Below are 27,500 nucleotides of genomic sequence, written 5' to 3'. Positions count from 1 at the left end.
TCTGCATACCTTTATTACAGGGGAATTTATAGGATCAGAACTAATGCAGAAAAAAGATTTACAGATCAGAATATTACAGCCTGCAAAAGTACACCATGTAGGGGTGAGGGACTTTTGCACTTAAAATATTACCATCTGCAACCTGGTCCTTTCTAAGTTGTGGGAATCAGTAGAACACTGGGTAGAAAAGTCACCACCTTTAGTTCTTTGCCCTAAGGAGGAAGAGGTGTCGCCCATCAGCCTGCCTGCCATTCATAACTTGTACACGGCAATCATAACAGTCCAGCACAAAAAAATCTTCCTTCACCAGTCTGTTGGAAGGAAGTCATTACTGAGAACTACAGATAACAGGGATGTTCTCAAAGGGTTTCCAACTTGCTCTTCAGAATGTCTGAACTCTCAGTGCATTGTAAGCAGACCATGCAAATTCCAGTCTACATATAACAAAATGTAGATTTTCACAGGGGTCTGAGCTATCTTGGGATGCTTGTCAGGTCACTGCCAAAAACCTCCATGTATGAAAATATGGGTCTATATTAGAAGCACAAAACTGCTTTTGAGCGAACACGTAAAGAGACACATTCATCGAACCGCATTTAAGCGACTCGATGAATATGTCACAGGGCAAGGAGGTAGCTGGCCAACTACACGGAGTTGCTCTTTCCTTCGCTAGTGTGATCTTGGAGTTGGTATATTTAGTTAGGGGGTGTGTGTGTGTGGGGGGGGGGGAGCAAAGCCCTTACCTGATAATGGTTCATAATTTTTATTTTTTCCCCGAACTACCACATGAATTTTTTCACTAGGAAAAAAATTTGATGTGGCAGCTCACTATTTACAGGTTTCGTGTATTGTGTCAACTTTTATGTAGTCGCACATATGCACTTTAGTTATTCTGATATAGACCCAGAAAATATTGAAGCTCAGAAATATGCATACTTGCCTAGACTATGCATCTATAAATCTGCAAACTACCATAAAGGAAATTATGCTTAAAAATCAAGTGGGAAATGTTAACGGAGAACTGCAATTTCTAAGGTGTTACGGGAGCAATTGCCTGTCAACTTCTTTGGAGGATGGCAAGGCACTGCAGCATCAATGACTCCACATTCAAAAAAACGGCTTTCCATGTTGAATGAGAAGGGCAAGAAAGTTAAGGAGCAACTTATTGCCATGAAACTACTTCAAATGGAAGTAACTGGAAAATAATGCAATCAATTAGTTTACAGAAAAGCACTTCTGTACCACAAGTGTAATGCTGTATGCTTCAAAATGAACTGTGCCAGTGTTTCTGTAGCTCGCCCTGTAAATCCTGCGGTTTGTACACTACAAGTAGGAAAGTTTGTGGATTCAAAGCCCTTTCATGGTTGTATGCGTTTGTAAAATGGAGGTATAGCTCAGTGATACAGCATTTAACTGCAGATCAAGGGGTCCTGAATTCAAAAGTGGTGTCCCTGGTACGGTGGATTTTCTGTTCATAGGCCACATTTTTCTGGCTATGACTTAAAAGCAAGTTAAGCCAAACAGATGCCCTACCATAAGACGGCAATGGTACTGCAACTCTCTACTTGAGAAATATCCAGGATAAATGGTACAATTCATGCAGTTGGTGACTTCTTCACAACTGTGCAATCATAGAAATCGTAAACAAAGTCCCCCACCACAATCACAACATGGAGGATGCTGCTTGATATATTTTTTTTAATGTGCTTTGGCAATTAATGTGGTTTGCTTTGTTTGCATTTAGGGGTGCAAGCGCACGTGTGAGATGCTTTGGATATATTTTTCAGATCTAGTGACAAGCTTCTTTTTCCTATTCAAGGTGGTTTGGATGTGCTGGGCTTCCACTTTGTGACACGAATCAGAAATGTTATTATGCTGACATGGAATTTTTTTACTACTGATGGAAAAATGCATGCAGCAAGAAGCTGGAATCTTTGTTCCATTCCCAAAGACAGTTGAATGGGTTTAAGAACATGACGAATCTTTTCAATGAATTAGAGATGAGTCAGCTTAAAGTGTGGCACTTAAGGGTTGCCAGACCGAGCAGTTTTGATATATCAGTTGTAAGCAATTAGCACCCAAAACAAAATATGCCGCTGTATGAACTACACAAGAAATAGTTTGAAAAAATAAAAATGCAATATCACAACTTGGGAAAAGATCATTTAAAAGTAACCCTCTGTAGTAGCAAGTCCTTCGGGAATCTGCTGTACATAGTTAATCAAAGTGACACACTGGCATTAACACAAGGAAGGAGGAAGACTTTCACAGCTTTGCTGGCAATTGAGCTATCAGAACAGAGTACTTTCACTATTACAGATAAAGCTGACAAAGCTACATTTCCTTACAACACTGTTCATAGAACTTACACAGGTAATATGCAAGCTTGGTTTACCTGTAATATGGATTACTAAATCTAATCCCCAAGTCAACACCGTCTGATTTTCCTGCATCTCGGTCAAAGCAGCAAAAATGCTTGATAAAACTGAAGAGTATGGCAGATCCCAAGGTCAAGAACAAAGGAGCTGTGATAACTTAATAAAAGGTGTTAAAAATAAATAAATAAATAAAAGGAGTTGACAGACTAAAAAAAATGAGATTGGGCTCCTGAAGATCTTTGCAAGCTGGTGTGATTCAGCAAAACAATATCCTTAATATGTTAACTCTTAATGGCATAAAGCTCAAGTGATGCTATGTAAAATTAGACACCAAGTTCAGTTTGGTGGTTTATACAAGTCATATAACTGCAATATTATTCCTTTATGTTAGTACATTTTCAAATACAGGAGTCTATTCCCCACATAGTGGTGCAATGGCGATCATGCTCTACCTTGGGGTGTAGATAATATTGCAGACTCAAGTCAGGCATCAATAAGATCAAACAACTATACTATCCCATCACCCTGCTGATCACTGCAATACAAACCATGCACCCATCACAGTGTGAAGGGTTCTACCCTTCCTTCACCTCAATCTCAAACTACCTCTGAGGTTGCAGTAACTCAAAAAAAGGGAAGTACCTGCTTGAATAAAATAAATGAATATTCGCCGTTTCTATGGGCTGGCTGATGGAAAGATATTATATGGTTTATCCCTGAGAGGTGTTGCTAGAGGAAAGATGAAAGCAATCAAGAAAAGTAGTACATGATACAAGAGAATACAGGAGTGGTCAGATTTTTTATGGTGGTTATAAGAAGAAGTACTAGACAAAACAGTGCAGTACAAAATAAAGTAGAGAAAAAAATGCAACATGTGGGGTGGATTAAAGAATTGAAGGTCTGGGGGATTTTGTGGGAAAAAATGTAGGTTACAATGCTGTAAGAAACTGGGGATGATTTTATATTGACTGTATAATAAAATTGAATAAGTTCACACCAAAAGAAATGAAATATGTATGACGTATTCAGATTTGAAGGGTAGGACAAAAGATTGTAAAACAGAACAAAGAAAATATGAAAATTAAAGATATGGCTGTAGCAAAAAGGATGGGGAGGATAAAGAGGGAAGTACAGGATTTTATAGAACATATAAAACTACTGTACATATGGGATTTTTTCTCAATTGTTTTATAAGATTTGCATATGAAGAACATAAAACAACGCAACCCCTTCCCTTTTTGATGAGTGTTGTGGGATCTTTTACATCCATCCGAGTTAAAAACAACTCAAGCAGATGGATGTGTCATCTGAAAGATGCAACATTTCCCTTAAACTGCACTGCATGGTCACTACAGGAAGTTAATTCAAACACCCGATGTAAAAATATATATATACATGTACATATACATACATAAATACAAATATATGCCTGAGTTAAGTCAAACAAAAGCACAGTTGCATATTAGTTACCCTGAAAATCTGGTTCTGAACATCATGGTTAATGCCCAAGTGAAGCATTGCATCCTTGGTGAGATCAAAGCTGTCCTCTGTGGGGAGAAAAAAATAATTTTTTTGTAGAACAGACTGCAAAGCACTCTAAAGTCCAAATTAATTTTTGCACAATCTTAAGTCATTGCATCTTATATTCCAACAAGTTCCGAATAAAACCAATATACACTTGTAGCAGGGCACTGCACAGCATTCAAAGAAACCAGAAAAGGGTTGTGAATCTGTGCACAGTCTTGTCCCAACCAGAAACTCAGAATCCAGGTGGAATATTTCATGTTAAACATTTCCCTGCCTTACTATTCACCAAGGGAAAGTAGGAAAAAGGTAGCCCTAGAAGATCCAGCTACATTTTACATGCTTTAAGCTATGAATATTATACTAGCTATGAAAAACATGCTTCATATAATAACTGTCCTTTAATGTTATTTACTAGTGTACAACATACCAAGAGAAACAAACACTACACAATACAGGGAATATGGTTTCCAACACATCAATTAGCCGACAACTTATCACACAAGCAGATGGAGGCTTCCAACTAAATAATTTAATGGAGGAGCTTTTCCTCACTCAACTAATATAACTAATCAAGGTCACCAAAACTTAGCATCAAGTTAGATATTTTCTTCAAAAGCCCATTTGATCTGCAAAACAAAATGGAATACACTAACCAAAAAACAACAAAACAAATACCATACAGCAGAAAGATCAGATGTGTACCTAGAAGCACCCATTCAACAGTCAAACAGCTTAATTGCAGTTTTACCTCTATCTTGTCCCTTCATATTACAAGAACTTTCATGTTTTGATCATGAGCTCCTCCAATATCTGCCCTACATTACATATTTGGATCAAATGCTAACTTATAATGCAAATTATATAATATGTTGGAGCTTTTCTCCTCGGGCCTCCACTGAAAAAGGGCTCTTCAGCTCAGTCGATCAAACCCAGTCAACAAATGTAAAATAAAATAAATAATCTATCCATCCCATTCCAGTTTCATGCCTTACTCATATCCTCATGATTACCCCATTTGAAGTCCCCAGTAGCACCTCCATTTCTAAAAGACATAAAGGTTCTGTAAAGTAATATGCATCTTTAAACAAACAAAGATGCATTTTATATAATTTTGAGCTATTATGTGGACTGAATAACAAGAGACACTTGTCAGTCATGACCAACATCATTGTCAGTCAAAAGAATGAAAAAAATGGGGATGCAAAACTAGAAAAAAGGAATATGTGCAAATATTAAGAAAACTCTATTCTGCATTATTTCCGAAAACGGTAAACCCATCTCTGTAACATGTCTGTTGTCCTGGCAGACAGTATCAGTTATTTACAGCACCAGCTAAACATATCAGGGACCATAAAAAATAGCTATTTGTCTCACTGTACCTTCTAAAAAAAAAAAAAATAAGGATAAAAGGAAAAAAATAAGACTGTACATGATCAGTTTACCTTCCAAAGATACGTCAGCATTTGGCAGCCAGAAAAAATGTGAATCCTTAGGCATATCCCATACAAGCCTCTCTTCTTCACTGGCACATTTCATAATCTGAAGCCAAAGAAAACACATTCAGTAAATACCTGGCATACATCAACACTTTTCTAACCAAGGTGCTTTTCCAAAGGATCTTAATTTAAATTGCAAAGATGTGTATAATTATACCCCTCCTGTACTTCAGAGAGGAGTTAGAAATTCACAGCAAGTACTTCAGCAGTGGTCCATTCACATAAATAGCATATGTATTAATATAATGTTTGCATCTGCAGTAAAGTTCGTGTTCAGCCTTTAGCTACATAAAAGCATTAGGAAATCTACTTTAAAGGGAAAGATAGAAAAAAAATGCAGTTTTTAAAGATCTGGGTATACATGTTGAAAAAAATGTTTCACTTTCAAAAAACACACACTTTATTCTGGAGCTTGGGAATCAAACTTGCTGGATATTTAGATTAATCAAATCATGAAATGAAAAGATCTTGATCCCTTCTATGAGTCGCCCCAAGATCCCAATTTGAGTATAGTAATCCTTTTTGGCATTCTAGAGCTAAAGGCTACAGTAAAAATATAACAAGTACAATGCAAGTTCACAAAGAAAGTGATACCATTAAAAGTTAATCAAAGATTAAAAACTTTGGATATTAATTCATTGTCATACAGAGGTCATATGCTATTTAAAGACAGAAAAGTTCATTTTTTTATAAGTTTCTCGTTAACAGAATCTTGAACCCAGGTCAAACTAAGGCTTGTTAGAAAATTTAATACAAGTATGGTAAAAAAATGAATTGTTACACGGTTATTTAACCTTAGAATAAGCACACTAATAAAATTAGATTGCCTGATATAGCTGAATCTTTTAAGTATTTTTCCTCTGTTTATTTGCTAAGTTTTTCTGCATAGCCACCTATTTTGAGCATTTTCTGGCTTGTTAAACTTTATTTCTGCATTAGTAACTGCATTTAGAGCACAACCTAGAGCTGTTTACTGAATTTCCTGTTTGCACTTATTTTTAAAATCGTTTTTTTTCTCAAAACTTGCATTTTATCTGTCTTTGGCCTAGCACTCTTGTGTGGGTTCATTTACTGCAGTGTTATAACTTGTTGATACTTGTGAACCTCTGCTATCTCTGAAAAAAACAAAAAACCAAAACAAATCTTGCTTTTTTCCCACTTTTCTGAGATTTAAAAAAGTTCAGTTACAGGCTTGCTGTTCTTGAACTGTTTTGTAAGTTTCTGTGAGGCCATTTTTTGCTTGGGCTAAAGGGAAGTCTCTCTGTTGATCAGTGTCAGTGAAAAACATTGAGCAGCCTGCCTGCCCCTGTGGGAGTGGTTACTGACTTGAAACTGTAGTTTTATTGGCCATTTTGGGTCAATTCCAAAACTCCTTCATCTTCCTCTCTTAAAACCCTTTTTTGCACGGTTTTGCGAGTTTTTGAGCATAGCGCAACAGGCAGTGCCGCCGAATTGGGTTTAAAGTATTCCAGGCTCCACAAAGTCTGCTCTTCACTTTTCCCTTAGAACTGCTCTATCTCTCAATTTAAACACCATATTCTCATTCTAAGGCCCTTCACTGGTCCAATTAAGTAATCCTACAAGTTAGCATTATTAAACCATAAGCACTACTTACTCATACTCTCTACGATTACCCTGTCCTCTATTGGTCCATATTAAATTCAGTTTCCCTATATTACTCTAGCATGTCCAAAGGTCAGTCAATGGTTTCCTCTCCAGTCCAGCTGGTGAATCTGGGAATTTTGAGGCAATGTTACAACTGTCATGTACACGGACAACCCTCTCCTCCTCCAAACAGGTTCAAATATATGTGAGAGATGCAACTATTTAGCCAAACTGGAGGCTGAGCTCTCTCATCTCAAAACTGGTGTAACCAGTCAGGAGGAGAAGGTAACCTCACACAACACAACTCCAGTACCACATAGTCCCACCACATCAGCTAACCAAATACATAAATACACAAAAACATACTCTGAGGCTCTAAATAAAAATCTACCTAAGCAACAGAGACCTCCAAAGCAGACATCCAAGCAAACGCTACCTCAAAACAAAACACGCACAACACATAACCCACAAAGTCAGTGTGCCAAGCAGCCACAGCCCTTAAGGCTGAATAACACACCTGATACTCTTGTAATAGGTGACTATTGTCAAGACATACTGACGTCCCGCTCACCAGGCTGAATAAAGAGGTGGTCACGGTGAGCTGCCTGTCGGGTGCTAGGATCTGCCACAACGCAAGCACTCAGGTCACTCCAAAGCAAACACAAATATGACTCAGTCATTGTACATGCTGGTGTGAATGACCTGAGACATACCTCCCTGGACTACATGAAGAGACATAGAGGAGCTCTATGATCATGTAGCCCAGGCTGGTATGACCCTGACCATGAGCAGCATCTTACCCTCACCTAGAATGATGCCACAGTACAAAGACAAAATGATCGATTTTAACAACTGGCTAAAATTTTGGTGTCATTCAAAGGGGATCCAGTGTCTGTCAGCCTGGGATGACATGCTCGACAAGCCACGTTGCTTCGCTAGGGACGGCTTGCACCTGTCACCACTGGGCTTTTGGATATTGGCAAAGGCTCTTGCCACCCCCATAGTGCCTTTTTTAGGCAAGGCTCAAAAGTCAAACCCACCCCCATAAACAGCACAAACAAGAAACTAAGGGTAATGCTGCTAAATGCCAGAAGTCTTAACCTCAAGATGCATGCACTCTAAGGTCTCCTCAGTATGGAGAACATTGATATCTGTGCAGTGACAGAAACCTGGTTCAAGGCTCCAGACAGCACCCCAGCACTACCAGGCTATACCTCATATCATGCTTTTCGGCCCCAAAACCTGAACCGAACCACAAAAGGAGGGGGAGTTTCCATATTTATCAAGGATATCCACACCTCCAGGTTAGTGGCATTGCACAAAGTATCAGAGACCATCCATGTGCAACTAACAGTGGGCAAGACTGCTTTTCAGTTTATAGCATCATACAGACCACCCTCTCAAAGTCAGGAATCCCACTCGGCTTTCCTAAAAACATTGGAGAACATGAAGATCTCTCCGAACACCATTATATTGGGCGACTTCAACTACCCAAACATTGACTGGGAGCACTACTCAAGCCCCAGCACCTTAGCCCAAAGGTTCCTGGAAATTATAAACTCAAATGCTATGGAACAACTAGTCACCACTCCCACAAGAGAGGACAACATACTAGACCCGATCATTACCAACATGGGGACTCTATGCTCCACACCAGAAGTATATCCCTCATTGGTAAGATCAGACCATAAACTAATTTCACTGGATGTCCACATCCCGACCCCACCCCAGCCCAGAAAACCACAGTGAAAAACTTCTCAAAAGCGAACTTCTCAAAACCAAAGTGGAATCCTTCAAGGCCCCAGGGCCAGTGGAAACTACAGCCCAAACTGCAGAATCCTATATAAACGCATTCTACAGACATCTCCAGGAATGCATGGATCATGCTATCCCAAACAAAACCAAGACCCAATCATCCAAAGGCAGGCGTCCAGTCTGGTGGACCCCTGCCATAAATAAACTGTACAACAGAAGGAGGAAGCTACTACATGATAGAGCAAAATCCCTAATAGGGAAGGCAACTCTGATCAGTACTAGCAAAAAATTACAATCCCTCATAAAATCCTCCAAGGCCAGCTTAGAGAAAAATTGCACAGGACACCAAAGACAATCATAAGGCTTTTTTCAGTTATGTTAGAAACCTGGGATGCAACTCCCAGACTTGTTCTGAGTTGGTTCTAAACGACAAAAAATACACTGAACCCACAGACATTGCCAATATCCTGGCAGACAGGTTCAGTGCAAACTTCTCCCCCCCCCCAAAAGAGCAAGTATCTATCCTGGCAGAGAGCTGCCTTCCAAACATCTCTGATGCTCAGGAGAAGGCTTCCCTCTCCAAAGCAAAAAACACTGCTTCCATGGGACCAGATGGCGTCCCAGGTTGCGCCCTACAGATGGCGTCCCAGGTTGTGTCCTACATGAACTCCAAGAGGAACTAATCCCTCAAATAAAACAGCTATACAATTTCAGCCTCACTACAGGATATGTACCCACAGAATGGCGTACAGCAACAGTGGTCCCACTCCACAAAGGTGGAGCCTCTACGGACCCTGGAAACTATCGCCCCATAAGCCTGACTAGCTTAGTCTGCAAGGCTATGGAGAGGATCATCATGGAGCTCATAAACAAAGACATTGGGGACCTACAGACACTAGATCCTACCCAGTTCAGCTTTGTCAAGGGCAGATCCTGCCTTTTGAACCTGGTTGACTTCTTCGAAACAGTCACCAAAGCCATAGATGAAGGGAAGGTAGTCCCACACAGCCTATCTGGACCTTGCAAAGGGATTTGACACAATACCCCACTCGGTCATCATAGATAAGCTATCCAGCTTAAATATAAACCCTTATGTCACAAGATGGGTCGCAAACTGGCTCAAAGACAGAACCCACAGAGTGAGAGTTGCTGGAGCCATGTCAGACTTGAAACCGGTCACAAGTGGCATCCCACAGGGTTCTATCCTGGGACCACTCTTGTTCGCTATATACTTTTCCGAGGTAGAGGCAAACGTGGGAGGACTATGGCTCACCAAGTTCGCATACAACTGCAAACTGGGTGCCATAATCAACTCTCCAGCTGACACAAACATCCTTCAAAAAGGTCTCACAGAGACAGATAACTGGTGCCAGCGCCATGGTTTAAAGCTAAATGCCAAAAAAATGTATAGTCATACCCTTTGGCAAAAACTATGTGCCCACAAATTAACACATAGGCGGAAACCCATTAAGTACAGAGAAAGTTTAGGGACCTGGGGACCCAAGTTGATAGCAATCTCTCCTTTGAAAACCACATTGCCAAAGTGGTTAGAAAGACCTTCTACATAGCCCACCTCATCACGAAGGGTTTCACATCTAGATCAAGAGAGGTAATCGTGCCCCTTTATTCATCCCTCATCAGGCCCATCATAGAATACAATGCCCCTTTTGGGATGTACCTTACCCGACACCTGCAGCAATTAGAAAGACCCCAAAAGTATCTCACCAAGAGGATCAAGGGTCTCAAACAGATGCCATATGCTGCTCGGTTAAAAACTCCAGCTCTACTCAGTTGCATACCGCCTACTTCGAGGCGATCTATGCCTGACATACAATGCTATGTCAAATCCAGAATTAATGGACATGCTTCACCTCAGTAAATCTAAATCCCTTAGAGCCACATGCTCGAGGGACTTGAACTCAGCACAGAAATAAATAGAACTTGCTGGAGGGACAAGTTCATAACCCAGAGGCTCCCTTCACTCTGGAAGAGAATTCCAGTTCATGAGAGGCAGAGCACCTCACTGAATCTCTTCAAGAAGAATCTCGATAGGTGGATGGGGGATCGTAGGTTTGTCCCAGGGATTACGCCCGTGTCACTATTAGACAGAGGCACAGTAAACTAAACCTTAAAAAGGGCACAGTATACCCAAATCAAGGGGTGGCATAAGCCATACAGAATCGGGCTAGGCTTATAATTGCCCCAGGGCAGATAGCCTAGTATGAACCTAAGTAATTTACATGAATTTTATGGAGATTTAAATAAAAGGCTTTGACGGGCATCACCTTTAATCCTTTGCCTGTAATGACGGCAATGGTGAGAGGAACTGTATGAAGACAACAGGTTCCCTACCTAGTAGGGTGACAGCGTATTTTGCACCTGGGTTCCGTACTACTCATCAAGCGAAGTCCATAAAGCTTTAACCGATCAAGTTAAACTCCCACTGTTGAACTCCTTGACCATTGTTTTTCCACAGGAAATCATTCTGGTTTATGTGTACAAAGGCAGTGATTCCAAATTTTTGTGAAATTTTACTTCGCTGCAGTTGAGTAACTGTGGAGTGAGCATATAACTGCACACACATACATATGGGGGGAGGATAGCTGCATATATATATATATATACATATATATACATACATACATATATATATATATATATATATATATATATATATACATACATATATATATATATATATATATATATATATATATATATATATATATATATATATATATATATATATATGAAGAAATGTACATACAGATATATAGAATAGACATTTACATATATATATATATATATATATATATGAAGAAATGTACATACAGATATACAGAATAGACATTTACACACACACAATCAGTAAGGGGGGGACAAAGGATGGATGCAGGGAACTTCTGTCTCAAAGCTGTCAAACCTTCCATCTCCAAAATGAACACCTCTTCTCAATGTGGAAAAAATGGCCAAAATGTGGGACACTTACTAATAGCTTACAACTTCACCTAGGAAGCTCACAAGATGGTTAAAATGTGCTACTTTATTCTTATTTTGATGAAAATGATTCAGTATTTACCATGAAAAACTGAATGTGTGTCAGATCCTTTCAATGTGGAGCTTTGAGGAACATTAACCTTTTAAGAACATAAATGGGGAACTTTCCTCGTAATAAGGTACACTTGACAATTACACGAAGTCTGCAAAATTTGGAAAAAAAAGGCTCCCTGTGTTGAAGGTTTGACCATTTCTTATTGTCTGGTTGAAGCTTTAAGGATTAATAGTTAAGCGAGATGTAAGTAGCGCCTGTGCAACCACCAACCAATGTAAGGATCACAGGTGTTACAAAACAACTGAGCAGACAGGCCATTCCTGACTTGCTAATACCCATCCTTAGATACAGCCGCCCCTCTCAAGAGGGAACAGGCCAACCATACCACAGCTGTTATGAATACCCATCCAGTTATCCAGCCCCTTTTTAAAGGTGATCATACCACACCACACTGATTTAGTGAGGAAGTCTGTTCCAGAGAAGGGACAGGCACTACAAAATGAATCTCTCCCTCCACTGTCTTATTTGTTGGAGCAGATTTAGTCTAATTAACACTAGAATAGTAGATCTATTTGATTTTTGAAGGTATAAGAGTTCTTGGACTGCTGGATCCAATATGGCCCTAAAAGCTGGGAACAGTTCACTCCTAAGGACTATATATGATGCTGAACAGAGATAAAGCTGTTGGTCTCACTCTTGGTAGCTCAGGTGTTTTACTTCCTTGACCTTTTAGGAAAGAATTTTTGGTGTCTTTCCAATTACTTATTATGCTTAGGAAGGTATACCCCAAAGGAGCATTTTACTCTATGAAGGGCCTAGGCATGGGGGGACTATGACTATTCCCAGCTTTAATTACTCATGAACTTAAGTTAACCAAAGACCCTCACTTGATAAATGGAGATCTTGAAATAACACAGGTTCCAATACAGACCCCTGGAGGACTCCACTGATCACCTTCTGCTCTCAAGGGATGCACCACCTATGCTTACTGTAGTTCTATTCCTAAGCCAGTTTCCTAACCAGCACATTTAGCTTGTTTATTATACTAGCAAATGGGATGCTATTAAATGCTTTGTCAAGGAATGCTGTGTGAACAGCTTGTATAGTCCATGGTTTGAGTCACCTTCTCGAAGTTCACTAGATTCATTTCCCTTAAAGCCAAATTGCTGGGGTAGAGTCTGAGATATTGGATGAAATTTATTAGGTTAGTTATGATGCATGTATGAGACTCTTGACAGATGAGTCTAATTCCCAGGATCAACTGTGGGGCCAACCTTGTGAAGTGGCACCACAAAAGCTGCGTGCCACAACAGTGGAACAAAGCTACAGAAAGACTCAGGTTAGAGAGATTAAGGATTGGGTCTGCCAGTGCTTGTTTACTGATATTTATTAGCAAACAGGTATGTTATCAGGCCCCATGGACGAGATGTTCTTTGTTAAGAGGAGTACGTTTAGTACATGCCCCTTTGTGATGGTTGATGGTAGGAAACCCACCAGGATAGCTGTGTGGCATGGAATAGTTGCACATGAGGAAGATTGCATTATAATTTGCTCCAGCACATAGTATAGAAAACACACCAAAACTTACCTGCCATTAGCTGGCAATTTCTACTGGACTGGAGTAGATAGTATTTTCAGTGGAAGTGCTGGGTGTTATTCTTTATTTTCCCAATATACCTATAAAGATTAGTAGTAGTCTTTGGCTTATGTTTTAGATTGCTTGATGTTCTCTGATTTGAGGGTTTTTGGTTTTGCAATCTAAGTCGAGTTTCCTTCTCTTTTGTTGGATAGTTTATTAATGCCAGAGGACCACCATGCTGATTTGCTTTTAACTTCCCCATTCTTCTGGCTCTACTTGAAACTGCCAAGTTAATGCATCTGTCCACATGAGAACAGAGCTTGTATGAATAACTATTTGCTATTTACTTTAGAATTTTGAGATCCATCATAGAATTGTAAGAGATTTTTACATTTGAAGAGCTTGAATTCTGTGATGCTTGAATCTGACAGTTTGGAGATTTTGACAGAGAAGGTTGTGTGTTTGCGAACAGACTACCAGTGAAGGGGAATACTACATACAGAAGGGCAAGTTTGTGAGGACCAGATCAAATATCTGGATCTCCCGTGGGTTCCTTAATCTGTTCCAGGGAGTTCTTGCTTATAATAATTAAGATTTTGTAGTGCATATCCTACACTGTTGGTATAGGTCTCCCAGTTTATCACTGGGTAGTTGGAAGTCTCCAAGACAACAGAATTCCTGTTTCTATGGAGTTAAATGAAGAATGTTTAGGAACCTTATATGATTTTCAGCGGACAGAGGGAGTACTGTAGCACTCCATGAAATGGTAGCTGATCCTATTTAGTGTCAGTTGAATTGCTATAACCTCTGCTTACAAGTCTCTAGGCACCTATCTCAAAATAATATGGTTTCTAATATGGATACACCACCAAAGTAGCCATGCGATCTAAAGTGGTAAAAGCACAAAACCCAGGATAATGGAGAAGTGTTTTCTGGACCCTAAAAACAAGTTTCTGTAACACACACATATGGATGTGCTCTAAACACAGGAGAACTTCAAGGTCCAACAGTTTAAGACATCTAGCATTTAGTAGAGCTACCTTGATAAGGTCCCATTAGATGGTTCTGCTTTGGAAGTTTGGTTGTGAGGTCCACTAACTGGACCCTGCCTAAAAATGGCACAATGGGGGCAGCAACAACTTTCACCAATATGAGGATGCGTTGAAGGAGTGTGCAAAGAGGCCTTGGTGAAAAAAGTATATTTGTCAAGCATCTCATCCTAAGCCATCACATACTGTATCCTTGAAGAGCCCATCTCTTTAGCAAATAGAGTCCATCATATTTTCTATATACTTGAGCATCATTCTGTGTTTTTTTTTTTTTTTGCATTTATGATTAGCATGCAGACCTCTCATTTCTCTACACATCTCTTAGGGTTTTGTGTACTATGTTTACCCTGACATGGACCACCACCATATGTTAATCATATTTGTGTGGTTTAAAGGTTCTCAGAGCCCTTGAATCATCGTACTCTTGGCTTAAGATTTGTCAGAGTTATAGAAGGCAATGACACCCCCCCATGGGCAGCAAATGAAGGAAAGTCTCTGCACAAAGCAGCTACTCATGAGCCAGCTACCCTGAATGACTCGTATGGTCTCCTCCAGCAGAAAGAAAATCTGTCAGCAGGATAATAAGACACCTACCTCCCAAGACTGCTTTACCAAACTGCACATGTGGTATCACTATGCTCACCCCCCGATATTCCATATGACCATGAAACTCTGCACCTGCAAAATCCCCTCGGAAAAATTTCTTGAATTCTGACTGCATCACTTGTTTTTAATATTTCTTTAAAACTGTGTATTTTCCCCAAAAAGGGAGCAAGCAACCTGCTCTGTCCATGATTACCAAACAGCCTAAACCCCTGACAATACAAAGTCCAGTGTATTTAGAATTAGAAACATAAGAGAAGCAGCAAATGGCCTAGCAAAATTTGTGTGGGCTACCGACATCCATCAATTCAAGTATTCAACCAAAGAACGGATTCATGTAATTTTCATATCTAACTGACTTAAATTCATATGCAACTTAAAAAATGTTGAAATTTTCTCATATCTAATCTGGAATTTTATACAATTTAGCACACAAATGTGACATGAAAAGCTAGGAAAATGTCTGATAGTAAAGGATGTGTTGCAGTGCATCGAAACATCACTATTTCCTATAAACTTTCCTGAGTTAGATCTCCTAGACTGTGTCAAAGAGGGATCCTTGAAATATGTTCTATTGTAAGTATAAAAGATCTGCTAATTTCTCACTGATTAAGTCCCGTTGAGTTCAGAAATAGGATTTTGATCCTATATTTTTCATATAAAATATTTTTTTAGAGTAAAGCATTTGGACGACATCACTGCAGCTGTTACTAGACTAGTAAATAGTACAACGTAACACAGCTGAGTGACCAAACTGAAACCGGAGACATCTCCTATTGGATCTGAACAAAAAACATGCTTGTAAACACCTTTCAAGTCCCAGTCCTGTGGGGAAACACAGCTATCAGCCTTAGATGCTCAGCAGAGTTTCCTCTGCATTCTGTCAGACATGCAAGACCCAACAGGAGTCCCAAAACATCAAAAATTCAACTGCGATTCAGACAAAAAACAGTAAATTGTGAAAAAGAGAGTTCGGTACTTACCATAACTTGGCATCTGTGCTATCCTACGTCTTCATCACCAGAGGGGTCTTGGATCCAACATCAGATCCAACCCAGCAATATACAACAAATGGATCCAAGGCTCTGGCTCCTCCCTCTCCTATAAAGCCCTGCTGCTCTCTAATCCCCAGATCGAGTTTGCCACCATACTCTTAAGCTACTCCTACCAAGGTAGACAGAAACCTAACTCCATCGTCCTCCACTAGTAAACCAGGAGGGGGGTGGCAGGTGGTCAAAGGTGATGAACGAAGACATAGGATGACACAGATGCCAAGTTATGGTAAGTACATAAGTATCTGATGTTATCCATGTTTCATTCATCACCACATGGTCAGAGTTCCCAGCTACCAAAAATCCTGGGAGCATACCTCCCAACCATACCAAATTACTTGTTTTTTACTGAGTTTTGCAGTCCAAATAATGGGGTGCCACGATTTCAGAGTGGCACCCCTTCATTTCTGACTTTTCCCTCCAGCTTTTCCCCCCCCCCCCGCTGTTTGAGTTGACATCACGTGCTTGATGTCCGCTCCATCGGGGCTACCAGCCTGTTGGAATTGAGCTCAAGGGTTCATGTGCATACCAGCTGGCTCACTGAGTGTATGCATTTCTGCGGGAAACTTTTTTTAAATTTTTTTTCAAATAGGCCGTTATTTTTTATTCCACTGGATCAGTCATTACGCAGTCTGGATACAAGCGGGTAGAGCGGGTTATTTTTTATTCAAATGGCTCAGTTATGCAGTCCAGATGCGAGCAGAGCAGATCAGGTTTGCAGTCTGGATGTGAGTGAGCACAGTGGATTATTTTTTATTCAAATGAAACATGTTATGCAGTCCGGATGCAAACAGAGCGGGTTATCAGTCCAGTGGATCAGTTGTGCTGCTTAATGGATGGATCTGCTTTACGAGCGGGAAGTGTCTTGGAGGGCAGAAAGGATTCTGGCTGAAGTAAATATATCTCATCTATTCTGAGTGAAGTGTGCGTGTGCGCTAATTTACCAACGGTGCATGTGTGTTTTTACCTAGCTGTTAATAGGAGAAATTAACTGAACTGTGCTTTTTTAGTTTAGCAGGAGCAAGATGCCTTTAACTGTCCGCAGGAGATTACTTAATATTTAAAGGCTGAACTGTGCTTGTGCTCTGTTGGCAGAGGAGAGGAGATTACTAACGACTGAACTGCGCTTGTTTAACGGCTGAGCTGAACTGTGCTTTCTTTTCATTTAAGCAGGATGCCTTTTTCAGTTTTACTTAATTTATATAGCAGTGCATTTTACTTACTTAACGCTGTGCTATCTGTGGGAGAAACTGTGTGCTGATTTACTTAATGGTGCATGAGTTTTTACCTGGCTGGCTGTTAGAACAGGAGAAATGAACTGAACTGTGCCTTCTTTTTAGTTTAGCAAGATGCCTTTAACTGTCTGCAGGAGATTACCTAATTTATATTTAAGGGCTGAACTGTGCTCGACACTGCTTGTTTTTTCTTGGCAGAGGAGATTACTGTAACGGCTGAACTGTGCTTTCTTTTAACTTAAGCAGGATGCTTTCTTTTTACTCAAGCAGAATGCCTTTTACTTAATTTATACAGTCAATTTTAGGGCAGGATGCCTTGTACTGTAACAGCAGGTAGGAGATTAAAGTTTACTTTAAAGGCTGAACTGTGCTTTCTTTTTACCTGAGCAATATGCCTTTTACTTAATTTATACAATACAGTGCATTTTAGGGCAAGTTTTAATGCAGAGTCTATTTTTATTGTGAGACAGTATTGTTTTGTTTAGCAGATGTCTGTTAGTGTTTGCGCATTGTGCTATAAAATGTAAAATAAAATCCAAATAAATCATTGTAGAAATAAAACAGGATGCACATTAGTGTTTATGCTAAATGGGGCAAAATAGCCAGGTAATGGGGCATTGGAATGGCTGCAGGGGGACTCTGGGGCCATATTTTGGTTGCCTGTTCTTCAGTTTGCGTTTGAAAGTTGGTATCCCACAATTACATTGGAGTGGGTGTGGTTACATAATTATGTATGCAAATGTTATGTTAATCAGCACACAGATTTGTACCTATTTTTCATGGGCCGTTGTCCAGATTTTTGATATTTCCAGGTTGAGAGGTATGCCTGGGAGGCCTCAAGGTAGGACATGCTGGAGCAGTGTGAAGCCAAAAGAAGACCTACTCCTAGAAATTAAGTCCAGTTTACAACAGGATATGAAGGTGAGAGGATTAGACCAAGTGGCAGCAGCATATCCAGATGATTCAGATTGTAGACCATAGAGATGCAGCTAGAAATCCATTTGGAAGCAGTGACCTTGGAAACTGGAAAACCATGAAAAGCTACTTTGATTTATGAAATTCCTTAGTCCTACGCAAATAGAAATGAAACTGCCTGAACATCCAATGTATGAAAGATATACTGTTGGAATAGTTGGTGAAAAAAACTGGAAGCTGAAGGCATTGATTAAGGGTCAACTCAGAAGCAACCTTGGGTAAGGAGGAGGGATTCATTCTCAGAGAGACCCTGTCCTTATAAAAGGGTCATACAAGAGAATTAATGGAAAGAGCCTGCAATTCTGAAACCCTCATAGCTGTAGTGACAGCAACCAGAAAGGCCATCTTCCAAGACAGAAACTTGAGATCACAGGAACTGGCAGGTTCAAAAGGGGTCCTAGTCAGATACTGCAAAACCAACATGAGGTCCCAAGGAAGTGAATGGTCCTAAATTTCCTTAATTGGAGGACGAAAAAAGAAGATCCCTTTTGTAAATGCCTTACAAAGCTTAGATGAAAAGTTGGGTTCGGAGCTCTCATGAGAATTAGAAAATGCCACCAACTGAAGTTTAATAGTGGAAAAACTTGCTCCCTCTTGGAAAAGAGGACAAGAACAAAAGTATTTCAGGGACAGTGGCAGAAAAAGGATCCATATTCCTGCTCCTGGCCCAGATGGCAAACGTTTTCCATTTACTGCTGTATACTTTCCTGGTACAGGGTTTTTGGGAGGCCAAAATGATGCGTTTAATGAGGGATGCCAGCCTGGACTGCATCACTGAAAATGGAGAAACTAAGCAGTAAGGCAAAGGGTCCGAAGGTTTGGAAGAGGGAGCCCCGATATGTGGCAAATCAGATCCTGAAGGAGATCCAGTATCCACGATGGATACTTCAGATGAGACCCGATAAAGGGGAAGTATGGCTGACCAGGCCAGAAAGGGACAATGAGGATCACAGATGACCTCAGGCATTGAGCTTTCTGCAGGACCTTGGGTATTAAGGGGACAGGAGGGTAAGCATAGAGGAGATCCAGAGGCCAATTGTGGACTAGTGCGTCCCTTGGAGACTCCCTCTGAAGGGGGATCAGGGTGAAATACATGCTGCATTTGTGGTTGATTGGGGAGCCAAAATTAGCAACACGGCTAAAAATCTGATTCACCACTGAAGAATTGAAGGACCACTCGTGAGGACTTGAGAAAGATCTGCCGAGCCTGGCGGCAAACACGTTTAAATCCCTGGGTATATGTCCATTGCAGTAAGGAAGTGGCCGGAGGACATAGCCCATTCCCACACTCTCATGGTCTCTTTGCACAATGGGTAAGAGCGTGTTCCCCTTGTTTGTTGATATACCAGACTGACATGTCTGTTTGGATTGCAATTGTCCCTACAGGGAGGCAGTCCTGGAAAGCTTGCAAAGACAGAACTGCCCTCATCTCTAAAATGTTTATATGCAACTTTGTCTCTATAGGGGACCAAGTGCCTTGTACTGTCTTCATTTGAAAATGCCCCCACCCCCACCCCAGGAGGGAGGCATCTGTGGTCACAGTGATTGTGGGCTGAGGAAGAGAAAAGGCCCTGCCTAAAGAGAGCCTGCGACTGAAGTCACCGGTGGAGGTACAGTCTGCACACAGGTGTCAGTTTTACGGTCAAAAGAGGATAAAGAGCAGACCACTGAACCTCTAAGGTCCATTATAACACTTGCATGTGATACCTAACCAGAGGGACAAGGAGAATGGCAGAGGCCATGAAACCAAGAGCCCAAAGAACTTAAAACTGGGGGGCGAGGCAAGTCCAGAATCTAGAGTGACCTGTTCCTGAAGAAAATGAATTCTGTGCAGAGGCAAAGTTGCAATCTCCAACATGGATTACAACTAAACTCCTATGAACCCCAACCATTGAGATGGGGGAAGATTGGATTTTGTCAGACTGATGGTTATTCCCAGTTGGCTGAAGAGAGTAAAAAGATACTGAATCACTTGAGTCAGTCGAGGCATAGAAGGTGCTGTGAGGAGCCAATCAATGTATGGAAAGACCTGAAAACCCTGCAAATGTAGGTGAGCCACTACCACTGCCATGCATGTGGTAAACACCTGGGGGGATGTGGTGAGACAAAAGGGTAGGACTCTGAACCGATAATGATTTGCCCAAACTAGAAGTGAAGCAGTCTCTTGGAAATGCCTCTCTCTCTCGATGTGATAGCGGGTGTCCTGGAGATCCACTGAGCACATCCAATCATCCCTGTGTAATAAAGGGCAGAATTGACTGAGCAGTGACCATCCAAAACTGACTTGCTGACTGAAAGATTGAGCTCGCTGAGATCCAAAAATAGGACGTAGGTCCCCCATCATTTTTGGTGCTAAAAAGAAGCGAGAGCAAGTACCAGATCCTCTTTGTACTCCTGAGACCTCTTGAATGGCACTTTTTAGAAGGAGCTGAACTTCTTTGAGGGGCAACTCCCTCTGACTGGGTGGAACATCAAGGAGAGAACTTCAAAAAGGGAATGAAATAGTCCCTGGAAATAATATTTAACACCCACTGATTGGAAATCATTTCTGTCCAGGCTAGTGGGCGTAGGGAAATTCGACCCCTGATTGCCTCCAGGGCAGAGCAGCCAGGCAGCTCTTCGAGAGAGAAAAGTTCCCTGGAGCCCTGATTTTATGGACCCTCACCACGAGGGTGGCATCAACCATTGAAATTTTTCCCCCTGCCTCTGGAAAATGATTCGTCTGGAAGGTCCTGGAAGGGGAGCGGTGTCTTTTGGAAATCCATCTTTCTGGTTCCCTGTTGGGTCTTTGAGAAGGACCTCGGGGGAGGGGGGGTAGATAAAGCTTGATTCCAAACTACAGGCGGTCTTCCCTTACTGCCCACTGTGGATCAAAGTGTCCTTCACAGAAAGGTCCAAAGAGAGTGGAACCACCAAAGGGGGCATTAGTAAACAATGCCTTAAGACATTTCGTGAACCCACACAAGCATCGTCAGGCCTGACGCTGCAAGTTAATCCCCATGCCAGCAGCTCAAGAAGGTAGCCTCCGTAGTGCATGAGATTAGACTCATTGAGGAATTCACCAGAGAGTTGAGAGTGGCAAGTGACAGACACCTGCTTGAGGTTCTCCACTGGCAATAACTCCACAAGGGAGGTGGAGAGCTCTTGAACCAAATCTTTTTGAAAGTGGATAAAATGTGCCAAATTGTTGGTCATTCTCAGTCCAAAGGTAGCATACACCCACTTCCCAAAATGATCCGTCGCTCAGGACTCCCTGTTTAGTGGATGGACCATGGAGCTCTGCTCGGTTAGCTCCTCCTTCATGGCCACAGCAACCACAATAGCATTCACTGGTACGCCCTAGCTCCAGAATAAATGGTTCACAGGAGAACCAAGGAATTTGTTGGCCCTCTTCGGAACAGGCTCCACTGTGTCCTTCAGAAATACAGACTTCTCTGAAGATGGGGGTGGGGGAGACCATCTGCCCTTTTGTTTTAGGAGCTTAAGGATGTCTCTAAAGGAGGCATTATACGGCGGAGAGCTGGGGGACCCATCTCCTTTCCCGAGGGCTGTATCTTCAGTGAGGGACTCCACACAGGAGTCCAAGTGCCTCCTCTTGCACTTTCTCTTATGATTAATGTTTTCTGTTGGGGGCTCTGGGGAGAACTCGGGAGAACTCGGAAAAGACAGAGTCCCAGAGGGGAGGAAACACCCTGAAGGCTTGATCAGGAGGGCTAACCTGGGACAGGATGAGAAGCCTCATCAGCCAAGGTAGAGGGAGGCTGGGAGGGATCTGAAAGTGCGGCAGAGGAAACACCAGACCTGGAGAAGGTCCTCTTTACCACCTGGAAGGCCGAGGGGCTAGAAGTGGGCCAGTCCCCCACATCCAAGGGCAAAGTCACCCAGAGGAGAGGAACGCACCCAGAAACCACCCCCGACCACCAATGATACCGGTCCAGAGCTATCAAGGGGAAGGGATCGGTCTGGAAAGATGGTACCAGACCCCCCCCCCTCCAGCAGAGGAACAAGATAAGCCAGGGACTCCAGCGGGGATGAGAAAGGAGGAATATTTGTCCTCATCAGAATCTGCCCACAAACTTTCTAGTCCCTGGAATCCAAACCCAAAGGGGCTGGATGAGGAGAATGAGAAGCTGATTGGGTAGAGGCTCCCCTGGCTGGATGGGCAGAAGAACTCAGGAGCCCTAACTCTATCTAGGCAGTGAGAAAAATAGTACAGTTGTGTGCACTTTCCATAAATGTAGATGTTAGAGTGTATTCACTGTTGCAGTCTTTACATTTGGGTAATCTGCTGGCAGGCTGCCCTCAGTCGGCCTGATTAACTGAGTCTTGGGTCCTGCGTCTGTTGCTGTCCCTTTTTCCATGACGTCAGGGGTATAAAACATGCAGCCAACATTATTACATCAGTTTTTCTTGCCTATACATATACACACACACACACACACACACACACACGCACACACGCACACACAAAAGCAAATACACCAAAAAGGCTTTTAAGCATAGTAAAAGAAAGAAGAGGTATAGTAAAAGGAAAACAGGGGGCTGGAGGGAGGATAACCAGGACTGCAACAGTGAATACACTCCAACATCTACATTTATGGTAAGTGTACACAACTGTACTACTTTCAGTGTTTCACTGTTACAGTCATTACATTTGGGTAGATTCCCAAAGCTACGGTTGGGAGGATGGATTTATACAGCATTAGGAGCAGTTACAAGGCCCTGCAAAACAGCAGTGGCAAAGCCAGCTCTGGATTTAGAGAAACTTGGTAAGTGATAATGCTTCGTGAAAATACGAACCGAACTCCAGGTAGCAGCTTCTAGAATATCCCTGGAAGGAACGCCTCTGAGAAAGGCTGCTGAAGTAGATGCAGCCCTGGTGGAATGAGATCTGACCTCCTGGGGGATAGATTGTCCATGGTGCTTATAACAGAAATGAATACAATGGCTTATCCATTTAGAAATAGTTTGCTTTGAAATAGCCTTCCTCTCTGCCCCTGCGGCAAATGCTACCAGTTCAGATTTTCTTTGAGATTTAGTCCTGTCCAAGTAGAATCTAAGTTGTCTGTGTACGTCCAATGAATGAAGAATCCGCTCTTCCTTGTCCTATGGATTGGGAAAGAAAGTTGGCAAATGAATGGACTGATTAAGAGCCACTCTGGATACCACCTTGGGCATGAATGATGGATTGGTCCTGAGTGACACACCCTGTCCGCATGAAAGATGATGAAAGGCTCCACTGCCATAAGAGCCTGTAATTCAGATATCCTAGCTGAAGTGATGGCCAAAAGGAAGGCCGTTTTCCAGGAAAGAAATTTTAAGTCTGCAGTTGCAGCTGGCTCGAAAGGAGGTACTGTGAGTTTCTCCAATACAAAGTTAAGGTCCCAGGCAGGGGTTGGAGCTCTCCTGGGTGGTCTCAAGTTTTTGGCCCCTCTGAGATACTGCTTTAAAACAGGATGAGAGAAGAGGAGGTGGTCTGTGTTGTAATGAGCTTAAATGGCTGAGGCATGGATTTTTATGTAAGATAAAGACAGCCCCCTGTGAAGCATCTCAGTTAAATATTGCAAAATTTGAGGTAAATTGGGCACTGCTGTGCTCACCCTTGAGACTGATTCCAGGAACAGAATCTTTTCCATTTGTCAGCATAAGATTTTTTAGTACTAGGTCTTCTCACCTCCAAAATGACATCCATCACAGGTTTGGCTAAGGGATGCTAAGGTGGAATTTAAATGATTAGCCAAGCTGCAAGATTCAAAGTTGGGAGCTGAGGGTGCAGAATTTGGTTCCCCTGCTGAGACAGTAAGGAAGGTGTCTGAGGCAGGTGCCACAGAGAAATGTGTGACACACTGTGCAGGAGTGGGTACTAGTGCTGGCGAGGCCAGTCTGGAGCAATCAAAATCATTTTTGGTTTGTCCTGTTTGACTTCTAGAAGAACTTTGGAGAGCAAAGGCAGAGGGGGAAAGGCATAGACTGACACAGCTGAAGGACAGAGAATCCACTATCCAAGCTTTTTCGTAATGAGCTCTTGTGCAAAATTTGTCCAACTGGTAGTTCTGGGGTGAGGCAAAGAGATCTATGTCGGGGCTCCCCCATTTACATGTCAACATGTTGAAAATCCGTGGTTCCAGTTTCCAATTGTGAGGCCCCATGAGATTTCTGCTTAGTCTGCCAGGGCATTCTGCTTTCCTGGCAGGAATTGAGCTTGTAGTTGTACTTGGTAGCTCAAGGCAGAGTTCCACAATGCCATGGCTAGTCTGCATAGGGTGTAGGAATGTGTACCCCCCCTGCTTGTTCATGTACCACATAACCGTGTTGTCCATCTTTATCAGTAAATGTCCTGGATGAAGGTAGTCCTTGACGGCTGTCAGTGCATTCTGTACAGCTAGCATTTCTTTTTGATTGATATAAAGGTGCATTTGATTTGGGGCTCCATTTGCCCTGAATACACTTCCCTGCCAGATGAACTCCCCATGCATAGTCTTATGCTTCTGTAGTTAGAGTTTGGGTGGCAGGGGGTGGTGTGAATGGCAGTCCCTTGTTTTGGTGTCAGGCCACTGCCCACCATAGGAACTCTAGGCACAGGCAAGGAATAATGGGAATCATTGTTTCCAGGCTGTGACAATGTTGACTCTGTAAACTTTTTAAGTACCACTGAAGTTTCCTCATATGCAGTCTTGCATATGGAATTAGAAGAATGAAGGAGGCCATGAACACCAAAGACTTGCAGTATTTGCCTTGCAGATAACAGGGTTTTTGTGGCCACCTGTTTGAAGTAAGTCACCAAATGAATTTGCTTTTCTGTCGTAAGGAAAGCCATCTGGGCAGTTGTATTCAAGCTTAAACCCAGGAATGTAATATTTTGAGAGGGTACCAGGTGATTTATTTTCATTTATGGTGTACCCTAGACAGGTTAGAACTCTTTTTACAAATGCCAGATGTTTTAGAAGAATGGCCCTGTTTTCTGCCTGAATTAGACAATCGTCCAGGTATGGATATATCTGAATATTTCTTTGCCTGCAAAATACAATTACTGGTGCCAGGCACTTTGTGAATACCCTGGGCGAAGTAGATAAGCCAAAGGGCAGTGCTGAGAACTGATAATGCATGCAGCCTGCTTTGAAGCATAGGAATCTTCTGCAAGATTTCGTGATTGGGATATGCAGGTAAGCCTCTTAAGTCGAGAGTTGCCAACCAGGCATCCTTGCCTAACATAGGAAGTAAGTGAAGAGTCAGCATCTTGAATTTTGGAATGTCCAGGAAGGTGTTTACAGTAGACAGGTCCAGAATTGGACGCCATGATTTGTCTTTTCTGGGTACCAGGAAAAGTCTGGAATAGAAACCTTTTCCCTTTTCCTCTTCTGGTACTAGTTGAATAGTCCCCATGTTTAGGAGGGAAAGTACTTGTTTCTGTGCCTCTGCCCACTGATTTGGGGGCAGGTCTGGCCACCCGTTTGGAATTGGCAGTGTGTGGAAATGAAATTGGTATCCCTGGGACACTATTTAAAACCCATTTGTCCTGGGTTATAAGTTGCCAGTTTCTTGAATGAAGAGCCAGTTTTCCCCCCAAATGGGCAGCTAAGAGTCAAGTGCTTGGTAATTTCAAAGGTAAGTCACTGAGGCTGTTTACCATAGGGTGAGTGCCTTGTTTCCAGATTTGGAAGTGGAAGCACCCCATTGCTTAGTTTTGAAAGTCCCTTGGGACTGAAACCTGGTGCTTTTGGAATGTCTGGGATTGGCCACAGTGGCTCTGGGGGAAGCTGGAAAGGACCAGTTCTTAGTAGGCCAATGCCTGCTAAATCTAGGAGGTTGCACTTGTAAAAAAAAATCTTTCACAGTTTGCATAGATTTGGCTTTATCTTCCAAATTTTTTAGAACTTCTTCAGCCTTATTGCCAGATAGGTGGTCCTGCTGTAAATGAGCATCCAAAATTTTTGCTTTAACATGATCAAGCAGAGATTGCTCCTTAAGCAAACCATGCCTTCTAAGCACAGACCCAGTAACAGCAGCCCTACAAAAGTAGCCTCTAAAGAATCAAAACCACATTGCAAAGTATGCTTGCCAACTTGTTCAGCTGAATGCAATAAATCCTGCAAGTCTTTATTACCCACACAGACAGAAATCATCATTTTCTGTTTAAGCAGCTCCATGATATGCTGTTGATATTTTAGCATATGAAATTGACAGTTTAAAGTCCTGATTGCAAAGGTTGCAGAAGTATAAACCTGTTTACCCCATCTATCCAGTGCCCTGGTGTCTCTATCAGAAGGGGTAGGATTTTTTGCAGTAGAAGCCTTAATGCCCTTAGGCCCCTGAAAAATGGTTTCAGGATCCGCAACAGGATTTCTGAAAAGGAATTTGTGGGACTCAGGAACCCTGTAATACCGGTCTGGTTTGCTAGGGAATGGAGCAAGAAATCAGGGGCCATACTGGATTCTGAAAACACCAACATCTAGTAAAGGAGGAATAGCCAAAGGCCTATGCTGAGGAAGAGGAAGGAAATCCCTAAGCCTCCCAGTGGAAATGCTCCCTTAAGGTAAGTAAAGTTTCCCCAGAAGAGAAATCCTTAGGAGGAGAAGCTGAGGGAATGGAATCCTCTGCATCAGAATCCTCATAAGTAGGTATGGACAAATCTAGATCATTAGAAGAATCAGAAGAAACAGAGTCCTGTTCAGAAGATTCATAGTCAAACTCAATCCTAGGTCTCTTGGAGGGGGGGGGGGGGTTGACTACCCCCCGATTAGAGTAATTAAATCTTCAGCCATTTTGATCATTTGTTTTTTAGGCATAGTGGCCTGAACATCGGTTTTCTAGACATGGATCAAGATTTAGGCCTTAGCACTGAAGATTGAGTTTGTTTAATATGGAAGTCTGTAGGCCTGAATACACCCTCAGAAGCAGATGCCCGCTCAGCAGCTATGGACCCATCCAAGGTAGAGACATCTGCGGGTTCCATATGTGAAGTATCTCGCAGCATACCGTACTCCGAATGGGTCTCAGTAGAGGCCTGCGAATCAGAAGTTGCAGGTATCACGGGCTGCGAAAGCGCCTCATTGAGTATCGGCGAACTGGCGACTGGCTTAGGAGAAGCGCTGTAGGCAGTTCTAGACCTCAACGGCCTCTTTCTTTGCGTTTTTTCGGTATTCCGGTAGTTGGAAGGCTAACAGATGTAATTTCTGGATAATTAAACAGAGAAC

General features: G+C 42.0%; 1 protein-coding gene across 1 annotated transcript in view; it reads right to left on the bottom strand.

Annotated features, from left to right (window-relative positions):
- The window catches only part of MYO19 (myosin XIX), a 1,187,636-nt gene that overhangs the window by 1,076,108 nt on the left and 84,028 nt on the right, over positions 1 to 27,500 (bottom strand). The window contains exons 2-3 of the mRNA XM_044054569.1: positions 5,348 to 5,444; positions 3,849 to 3,925 (exon numbers count right to left, since the gene is read on the bottom strand). Coding sequence (XP_043910504.1) covers positions 3,849 to 3,925; positions 5,348 to 5,441 — 171 coding nt within the window. The 5' untranslated portion in view covers positions 5,442 to 5,444. The remainder of the gene's footprint in view (positions 1 to 3,848; positions 3,926 to 5,347; positions 5,445 to 27,500) is intronic.

The sequence above is a fragment of the Protopterus annectens genome, chromosome 13.part0, assembly GCF_019279795.1.
Source record: "Protopterus annectens isolate FY-2018-M chromosome 13.part0, PAN1.0, whole genome shotgun sequence".
Lineage (NCBI taxonomy): Eukaryota > Metazoa > Chordata > Ceratodontiformes > Protopteridae > Protopterus > Protopterus annectens.
This window is presented reverse-complemented; position numbering and strand designations above follow the sequence as displayed.